This window comes from Oculina patagonica, chromosome 5 (genome assembly GCF_052425735.1).
Source record: "Oculina patagonica isolate OP01 chromosome 5, crgOcupat, whole genome shotgun sequence".
Lineage (NCBI taxonomy): Eukaryota > Metazoa > Cnidaria > Anthozoa > Scleractinia > Oculinidae > Oculina > Oculina patagonica.
In genome coordinates, this window is record NC_135762.1 from 3,023,949 (window position 1) to 3,034,122 (window position 10,174).

General features: G+C 42.2%; 2 protein-coding genes across 2 annotated transcripts in view; both read right to left on the reverse strand.

Moving 5' to 3' along the window:
- The window catches only part of LOC144654860 (uncharacterized), a 175,537-nt gene extending 168,506 nt beyond the window's left edge, over positions 1–7,031 (reverse strand). Inside the window, exon 1 of the mRNA XM_078515090.1 lies at positions 7,024–7,031. The gene's annotated coding sequence lies outside the window, so the exon portion shown is untranslated. The remainder of the gene's footprint in view (positions 1–7,023) is intronic.
- Positions 1,500–8,812, reverse strand: LOC144654874 (nucleoside diphosphate-linked moiety X motif 6-like). The gene is made up of 6 exons (XM_078515108.1): positions 8,555–8,812; positions 6,298–6,504; positions 4,744–4,799; positions 3,726–3,801; positions 2,393–2,440; positions 1,500–2,030 (listed from the first exon to the last, which is right to left on the reverse strand). Exons 1-6 carry the CDS (start codon positions 8,748–8,750, stop codon positions 1,702–1,704), a joined length of 912 nt encoding a protein of 303 aa, XP_078371234.1. The 5' UTR covers positions 8,751–8,812; the 3' UTR covers positions 1,500–1,701.
- Between the last annotated feature and the right edge of the window lie 1,362 nt (positions 8,813–10,174).

A 10,174-nucleotide genomic window follows, 5' to 3' on the forward strand; every position in this document is an offset into this window, starting at 1 on the left:
TTCTCCGCTGGTGTTAGTGGTGTGCCGTTTAGGGGGGGGGGGGACAGGGGGGTCTGAACCTCCCGCCTCCCGTACCTTTACCCCGCTTCCCGCCCCTTTCCGTAGCTGTTCTCTCCCGTTTGTTCCTGTCATGCGAATATAATGAAATGTTACGAATTCACCGTCCCCGGTTCCCGCCACCTAAGAATCCCGCTCCCGCCCCCCGTCCTCCCCCCCCCCCCCCCCGTTTAGCAAAAAGCTGAAAAAGGCTTGCCTCAGGGAAGCAACGTTTTACGTTTCCAACGTTTTTTTTACCAGTCTTAAATAAAAGCTCCGACCAAAACCACTTTTTTCTGCCTAGATTGTTACAGTTGGCACTCTACTATATAATATTGTTTTTTTTTTTTCTCTTTTTTTTTTTTTTTTTTTCTCTCGCGTTTTTTTTGGGGGGCGCGGGGCAGACAGAGGGCTTGTTAATATTTTACTTTCTTACCGACTGAAAAAAAAATTGCCAATCAAACGTTAGACGTTGGACTCCTGCGCAGAAGAACGTTAGAAAATATTGACGAAATCGATCTGCAATTTGTAAAAAAACACCCCTTTATAAATGTATTTGTATTTTGAATCTAAGATATATACAATCGGAAAAAAACTTTCGCTTATCGCTACTGGTCCTACTGACACTACCTAGCGAAGTGTTAAGGCCGGTTTAAACGCTACGATTTGTGGCCCAATTTAATGGGAAAGGGGTTGTTTAAAAATCTGTTTATGTGCCAAAGTAACTGGCTGACGAGTCGTAGCGCGTAAATCGGCTTAAGGTAAGGTTTTTTTACAGCGCGTTTTATCTATCTGACAACGTCTTAGGGACGGACCATTATTTTTTTGGAGGGGGGGGGATGAAAAATATTGAAAAAAATTGTTTGCAGAACCTGGAAAGACAAAATAAATTTTTTGCAAAACGATATGTATAACAAAAAATAGTAAGAATTTCGAAAAAAATGTTTGCAGAGGTGCATAAACTAAAAAAAAAGTTTTTGCAGAGGAAAATTTTTCACCCCCCCCCCCCTCCAAGAAAATAATGGTCCGTCCCTTAGGTGGAACAAAATAGAATGGTTATTCATATGCAGTACAGTAGTTGCAGGCGCGGATCCAGACCGGTTCAGTCCACCGTTTTACGGAAATCGGTCAGATTTTTTTAAATAAGTATATAGCTTTAGAGTTACTCCGAAATCATTACAATATGAAAATTTATATTGACGAAATTACCCACAGCCGGGGAATATGGGTGACTCAAAAGACCTGTACAAGACAAAAATAAACCACTGATTGCATTGGTCCCACACACATTTTCCCCGCCCCGGCCAATCCTTTCTCCCCCCTTTTCCCGGGGGCCGTTTTTTTCTTTTTGTTTGTGGGAGGGGCAAAAATACCCCCCCCTTTTTTAGGACAGTTTTCCCCTTATTGGGGGTTACGGTTTTTAAAAAAAAATAAAAAAAAAACCACCACACCACCCCCACTTAAGGGAGCCAAAATCTAAAAACATTATCTGGAGGAACAACCCGTCAGATCTCCCCCTCCCTTAACAGCTCATGCCGCTTGGCGCTCGTGTTATCGGAAAACGGTCACTATTTTTTCTGGATCCGCGCCTGAGTTGAATAGAAAATCTAAAACAGCCTGATTTTCTTTGACAGCTTGTGTGACAGGCAAGAAACAAGATAATTGTTAATTATTAGGAAGATGTCTGTGATAAAGCGAAACTGTCTGCTCAGGATTCATCCAAGATTGCATTCTGTTTTCCACCATGTCAACATTTTCAAATCCATTCTTTAACCCGTGGGCAGCCAACCGCCCTACTAGCTTCGTCAATGGTCCAACCTCTGGGTGGGTAATGAGAGCTGATAGTTTCATCCATTCACACTTAGCAATCTCATCTTCACAGGGGCTGATTTCAAAGCTCAACGGTTCCATTCTACACACAATGTAGATATCAGACTTGTCAAAGGCATTCTTCATTTGGTGTTGTTGTCTAAACATCAAGACAGATCTGAAATCTAGTATTCAAAAAAGTGCATGCTATTAGGACCGGCATTAAAGCGTTACTGGCTGATTTTTGATACTTAAATTTTAAGGTACGCTATAAGGTATAACGACATTGTATTGTATAGCACAAATTATTTCATATGATGGCTTCCAAGAAAAGCGAGGACAAACTTAAAAGCGATGAAAATGGTTTTGAAAACATTTGAAATTCTACGCGCACTGAAAGGCAACACGAAACTGCATGGGATCCTGGCATTTAGGAAAAAAAACAACCGTAGGATCCAGGATTCAGCTGCTGTCCTTTTTACAAAACGACATGACTGTTTGTCAGCTGAAATTGAGGTAACAAGAGCTTGTTTATACTATACACTACCTGCTTTGACCCCAGTTTCCTCCCACACTTCACGAATGGCTGTTGCCTCTAGAAGAGAAAGGAAAAAATAAAAGGACATGTTACACAAATTAAAAGAGGACATCATCAAACACTTAAGGTCTCAGCACACGGGGGACAAGACGCAGGGACATGTCACAGCGACATACAGCAGCGACAAAATGATGGGTTGTTCACACTGAGGGACGTGGAGCGGGGACATGAAGCAGCAGCAAAATCACAATGTGGACACACGCAAGAAAATGTTGCGGGGACATGTTCCAGGGACATGTCGCAGCGACACGTCCCCTCGTGTGTGCTGATTATTTTTGGCACGCGCAACTCGAACTTTGAAGCTGTTTTGTCCCTTGCAACATGTTGCACGGAATTCAACTTGTTGAACTTCGTGCAACATGTCGCAGGGACAAAATGTTGCAGGAATTCGAATTGCACGTGCCAATAATTATCCGCTCACACGTAAACTTTCAATAAAGTCCTTCGTCTGGAAGTGTCGCTGCGACATGTCCCTGGGGCATGTCCCCGCTACAGTTGCTTGTGTGTGTACACATTTTGATTTTGTTGCTGCTACATGTCCCCATGGCCAGCCGCAACACGTCCCTGCTTCATGTCCCCTCAGTGTGAGAAACACAAGATTTTGTCGCTGCCACATGTCGCTGCCACATGTCGCTGCCACATGTCCCTGCGTCTTGTCCCACGTGTGCGGAGACCTTTAGACTTGCTCCAAATTGCTCGTTTGTTTCGCAGACGGCGGCGCACTGGGGCCGGGCTTGAAAATCAAAATGGCGGCTGATCGCGAAACGAGCTTTCAGAGTGCGCTGAAACGAGCTAACAATGCACGGACAACTTTAGAGATTCCGCGCGGTATTTATATTACTTTTTGTGAGCGAGCTATTAAAATAACTCTATGGACACATAAAAAAATCGAGGGACTTGGAGCAAGTCTGTGAAACACTCAGTGCCTCTCAGTTTTATGATTGCTAAAGTTTCCAAGTGTAAAGCATCGACATTTTTATTTAGATTTAATTTGATTTCTTTATAGCGTAAAAGTGGCTAACATCCTTTCGTATTTAAATGATTGAGTCGAGTTAATTTAAGATCTTTTTTCTTTAACTGTCGTTTCAGAATTTCCTGATATTTCGTTTTTCAAATATATACTTTCCACTTCCCAGGCCTACTCTGGGCCCAAATCCCCTCCCTCTGCGCCCTCCTCCCCTCTTCTTTTTTTTTTTTTTTTCCTTTCCTTCCGCCTCACCACCTACCCCCCCCCCCACCCAACCTTTAAAAAACTCCGGGTGCTCCGCCACGAATGACTTACCGAAATCCTCTCCTTCATTTGAAAGTCCTCCAGGAAATTTCCACATATTTGCTTTCCTTTTTTGTCCAACTTTATACTGCAATGTAAATGAAATAAATGTAGCACCAAGATTTATTTTCGCCATCCAAATTTTTCAGTGATAGGATGACTGACTGTAAAGACAAAACCAAACTGATCAGTACGTCGCGCCATCTCTCGAGCTAAATCACGTGACTATGATCCTTATCAGGGTATAAAGACAAGATAAAAAAGGGTAAATTCTGTGTTCGAGTTAGTGCCCCACCAGGTCGGAGCCTATCCCAGTTTCCAAAGCAAAAAGCGACTTGGAGTATTTCTACTCTCCCCTGGATGGGATGCTAGTCCATCGCAGGGTTACCCCCAGCATTAAATTCGCCGGTAACCATTTCTACACCCGGGTGGAGAGAGGCACTGTACACTGTCTTGCCCAAGAACACAACACAATGACCCCGTGCCAGGGGTCGAACCCGGCCGTTCATCTGGTCCGGCTTGCCCCTTTTAAAAAAAGGGGTTGTTTTTGGGGGGTGTGGCCGGCGGGTACCCAAGAAAGTTTTGTACGGGGAGGCTCCGCCCCGAGCTCTTACCCCTTGCCTTTTTATATACCATTTTGCCAGAAATTGTACCCCTTTCGTATACCTTTTAATGAAAAAGGTACCCCTTTCATATGCCTGAAAGTCGTGGTATAGACTTAAAACATGACGTTTTCTTGTCATTTTCACGTAGCGCTCAATAAATTAAAATAATACAGCCATAAATTGCATCTGTTCTAAATATTTTAATTAAAGGCCCTTTCAAAAACCTAAATGACAGATTTCCATACCCTTTCGTATACCTAAAATTGTGAAATCACTACCCTTTTATATACCTGAAGCCTGAAAAAGGTACCCCTTTCGGGCGGAGCCTCCCCGTACAGGCCGTTATAGGGAGTACCCCGCCGGGACTTTTATGTGCTGATTTGACAACATGTGCCGAGCACGTCAAAAGGTTTTTGTGAACATACCATATATTTGTCCTGAACTACCAACACTTCACCTGTTTCACTGTTGAGAACAAGACCTGGAAACAAAGTGAAGCTATTTACGACAGGAATTATGATTAGAGATTATTGAGTTTAGCAGCAGAACTCAGTGATAAAAAGTATATATAGTATGCAACTTCAAATTGTAAATTCTCTGTTATCAATTCGGTCCACACATTTTCACTTTTCTCTTAATGTCAATTCTGAGAATTTCACACACTGGACTAGTCTTAGGGCCTGTTTATATGGAGGAGAGTTGTCCCTGGTAGGAGGGTAACCCTCTCCCCGAGCTATCTTTAACCGAGAGCGTTTATATGAGAAAGTTGTCCCTGTTGACCAAACCAAAACTTGGCCCTCTCGGTTCAAAAGACTAGCGAGAGTTATTTTGCAATTTTTCATATAAACAGTTCGCAGCTATTTATAAAGAAACGTATGAAAAGCTCTCTCGCCCGGGGTGGCTCTGTATGGAGGGTAACCCTCCTACCAGGGACAACCTTCTTCCATATAAACAGGCCCTTAGTGTCTTAGTCAAAGACGGCTGCTAGTGCCATAATTCTGTTGCGTAATCTACCTGCCTGAGTCCTAGTACATATTTTGTCGAGCGAGAAGCGAAAACACGATAGAGAAAAGCAGAGGTGGCTATTTTTCTCTCCGTATACGTGTTTCACGGTTATTTTTTTTCCAAATCTGGGCGATCTCAGAGGAGACCTGGGCGTTCGTGGTTTGGCTTCTGATTCAATTCTTATGTGGAGAATTATTTAAATAATTCCTTTCAAAACTCCTTTAAGTAAGCCACCAGTTCCTTTATCTCTACAGTCAACTCTCTCTTAACGGACACCTCTATAAGACGGACACCTCTATAAGACGGACACCTCCACAAGACGGACACCTGGTGATGGGCCCTGCCGTTTTTCAGTCATTTTACTGTAACTAAACTCCCTATAAGACGGACACCTCTCTAAGACGGACAACGGACACTTTGAAATCATTAACGGACACTTGAGAAGTGTTTTTTAGAATGTTTTATTAGTGAAAATACTTCCAAACTCCGGTATCGACCTAAAGCAAAGTTAGTCAGCGCCCTAAGGATACGTGTATACCAAGCTTTCTAACCAACTGAACAATTACGTGTATGGACACTACTAGAGAGGTCGTTTTCTACTTACAGTATTACAGTTTGTAGAAGCTCTCAATTTTTGCTTTAACAAGCAAATACGGTCCTTTTTTTTTATTTTAGTCTTGTTGCAGTTAGCAAAGGTTTGTTGCATTGTGCAAAGGTTTAGCTTTATATTCTCAAAATTACTGGTGTCATGTTACCTCGACTCTCGACAAGGCGGACACCTCTCTAAGACGGACAGCTGCGGCCGGTCCCGAAGGTATCCGTCTTAGAGAGAGTTGACTGTATTCCTTTTTAGTGCTAGGCATCCATGTGACTGTTTCCATCAATGCCCCTTACGTGTGTCAAACTTCGGTGCCCCCCCCCCCCTCCCTTGTGTATCGCATTGAAAATCGCTCTGCTAAAACAGTAAAATTTACCTGAGACTCCAACTTGGTGTGTGGCATAAGGTGGCACCTTACTTTGCTCCCATTGTGGCAGCCATTTTAGCAGCATGGCATACTCGCCAACAGCGTGATGATAACTGAAGCCATGATCAAATGCCACTGGTATCAAATAACTCTGAGCAATTGGTACTTTCATCAACGCAGACGTCCTTCTACCCTTTCTCCAATGCAGAATGCTCTCTAGTGAAAGAAGTATTTTAGATGAAATGCATTGCCAACTGTACCAGCTTATATTGTTGTATCACATCCAGTGTAAACCCGATTTCTGCCAATCATATTTCTGCAAGATACGCAGTGATTTCAAGAAAATAGCCTAATGCGTAGTCCCCTCCCCCCGTGTATGACTGTGTATATAACCCCCCCCCCACCCCCCAAAAAATAAGCCTAACTGAGAGGGACGTTGAGTAAATATATTAAAGGTAAAGTCTTTCGTCGAGCCTAGTGGCCCATACAGGCCGGAGCTTATCCTGGTTTCTGTAGCATGAAGCGACTAGGAGTATTTCTATTCCCCTTGGATAGGATGCTTGACCATCGCAGGGTTACCACCAAGCATTAGTTCGCCGAAACCCATTTATACACCTGGGTGGAGAAATGCACTATGAGCACTGATGAGAGAAATGTCTTACCCAAGAACACAACACAGTGACCCCGGTCAAGGCTCGAACCCGGACCGCTCGATCCTGAGTCCGGCGCACTAACCATTAGGCCACCGCGCCTCTATATATTTAAGCGCAGGGAATTTTACGGTAGCCTGAATGACATTTCAGCAGGCCAACCTGCGATCAGGCGCCTTTTTTTTTCAAGGCGGGAGGAAAGAGGAAAAATAAAAAACAGGCTGGAGGGTGAAGCCCCGGCTGGCTAAGCGAAAGCCGGTGATGTGTCTCCTCGCCGGGCTCTCGCGCTCGGACCTCGCGGGATCACCGCTTAATTGCGCGAAACCCAACAAGAGAGTTTCCTCGCAGGATAGTTATCCCGTTTTTGCAGAAATCGGGGGGGGGGGGAGGGAAATTACAGTGTTCTACGGGGGGGGAGGAAACGACTTTTTGTTCGAGTTATCGGGGGGATCGGAAAATCGAGGGATTCCAGTGTATTAGAGGGAGGTTGTTAGGTGTTCAGTTTAGTCTAAAAAAATCCTGGGTCATTATCCAGCACTCGTTAAAGTTAATTCTCTTTTAGTAGAATTAAAATTATCTACTTTCAAGCTTCCAGTATCAGTACTGCGTGGCGCAACATTGGACTGGAACTAGCTTGCAATGGAGGCTCATGCGGGCGAATATCATTAAAAACAGCTTCGTGTCATTTGCATTTGAAAAGATTACCCTTATTAGCCTCCATTGCAAGCTAGTTCCAATCCAATACCGAGAAAAAGAATAAGGCCTTTTACCACCCACAACTTGCTCCCGTCTGTATGGCCTCGTAGCTCAGTCGGTAGAGCAACAGTGATCTAATCTGGAGGTCGTGGGTTCGAATCCCACCACTTATGTCCAGGATTAAACGCAAGTATTGTTTAATAGGTACTTCATGTTTGACTGTGTTATTTGACATTTACATATTGCTTCATATTTGACAGAATTTGGTGTGTTTTGGTGAATTTTTATTAATGAGGACACTTTGTGATGCCTGTTATGAGGAACGTGCATCTCATTAGCGTTCAATCCTGGACATATCTGAATCCCACCGAGGTCAAATAATTTTTCTTTGCTTCGTGTGGTCTCCGATTTCTTTTCTCAGGCGAACGCTCTAAAGGAAATCCTGGTTTATTTTCAAGCACTTTAAATAACATCGAAAATAACATTATTGTTAATTCTCTTCTTTCCAGATTCCACATTGCATTTCGCAATCATGGCTTACCGTATAGAGTCACTGATCCGTGTTGATGTGTCTATTAATAAATTAGCAGTCTACATTGTATTTTATTCGAGCATATCACTTATCAATATATAAACCTCTTTACTGAGATGCAAAAACAAAGCCAAGAAAGGCTTTAAACTAAGCAGTTAACATCTTTCAACATCTGTCATGCACATTATAGAATTTTAGTAGCCTGCATCTGCGGCGAGTGGGTTTAATTTACATAACAGTCCACATTTGTTCCGCTTTTGACGTCCCACTTTGTTCTGTTTGATTTATTTTGATGCAATGCAAAGCTCTTCAAACTTATTGTAAAACACAGAAAAAAAAACCTTTTATTACACTGGAAAACGAACGCATTTGTTAACAAATGACTTACCTTTTAACCTAACTGAAAACTCCTCAAGGGAACAGTTTTCTTCCAACTGGTCCAAATTTACGTCCACTCCGTTAAACTCAGCTGGTTGCCAGTCTAGACATTTTACAGAAAGTATTGCAGCAGAACTGTGCCTATTTCTACAGAAGTAAAGTCCTTTTGTAGTCGTGTTAACGTATCTCTTTAGTATACATAGCATGATGGCAATTTTTTGCACAGAATTTCAGATACGTGACAATCTCGCCCGGGCAATCTAGTTGCTCCTTGATGCACTATTGTTAACACAATAAACGACAAAAGAAATTAAAACAAATGCCGATGAACGGGAGGACACCATCTAGACTGTAGTGATAACAATGAAAATATGTAAATAAGTTCATGGCCATGATACAATACTTTGCTGTTTCGTTGTGCAAGACCTTTTTAGCTTCGTTTGTTTGTTGTCCCATTTCAGACCACGTCATTGAGAATTATTTCTTTCAAATTAAAAAAATCAGCGTCAAATAATTTTTAGACAGATAAAGTAAAAATTCTCTTGAGAACGTCACATGATCTGAAACGGACAAATTGCATCTAAACAGGTCTATTTCCTGATCTAGACTTAACACTGCGTTTTTGAAATCTGTCAAGAATAAACTAATTCGGAGCGTTTTTGTTTGATTTCTGCAAGGTCCATAAGCCCTTCTGTGTAAATTAACAAAACAATATCGAGACTACGCGATTAGCAAGCAATAAATCAATATCATGCCAAGACAATTTGAAAAGTGATGTTTGTGTATAGTTTAACCAGATGAGATCTTGAACGAGATAAAAAAGATATACCGAAAACAAGCCCATCATAAGGCAGACATGACAGCCGCAAATGCCTTCCGATAGTATAAATAACCACCGTTTCAACTTCTAACTTTATTCCTTGCATCACAGTACGTGCGATTAACCACCGCCCTTTGCCCGCCCCCACTGTGATGCGCTTCGATGCCCGCGAAAAATGGCTACCCCAAGCCATTTGAACAAATTTTCATATACCGTAAAAACTCTGATCTACTATACTTACTGTACTGTCCACCATGCGGCTTATTTTGTAATTTACCTTACAGGCACGTTTATGTTTAGACGTTTTTTAAACGTTTTCAGACCAAAATGACGACCTTAGATTCGAAAACACACCATCGTGCCTCCCGTACCAAGAGCAGTGTTTTTTCCTGTCCCCAGATTTCACTTGGCATATTATTTAAGATCGATGTCGGCGGCTCCACGATAGAACGTGACGCTCAGACGGTTTCAGCCGAAACAAAGTTAGTATACTGAGAACTCTATAATATATTTTATTAACTTCATCATTTTAAACGTAAGCACAGTACGTATACTTTATATATATATATATATATCATTTTATTCTTGATACATCAACCTCAAATAAGTCTGTATGTTGTTAAAAGTTCATTCGAAAACAACAAAGATGCACTATAAATTCACCAGAGAACACAGGCTTCCCAAGCTCAAAAGTCGTCTTTTTGATGTGTTTTTGAGAGCCCTTAGGGCGGCCGATTCTACATACGTGGTGTATGCGACAGCTTGTGTATATAGAGAAATGTATGGGAAAATCACGGATTCTCTAAAATC

Excerpts from the sequence above, each read along its gene's own strand:
- LOC144654874 (XM_078515108.1), bottom strand. The coding sequence starts at position 8,750 with ATGCTATGTATACTAAAGAGATACGTTAACACGACTACAAAAGGACTT. Across the intron at positions 6,505-8,554 it reads GTTTTCAGTTAGGTTAAAAG|AGAGCATTCTGCATTGGAGA; the intron begins GTAAGTCATTTG and ends TTCTTTCACTAG. Across the intron at positions 4,800-6,297 it reads ACACCAAGTTGGAGTCTCAG|GTCTTGTTCTCAACAGTGAA; the intron begins GTAAATTTTACT and ends CTTTGTTTCCAG.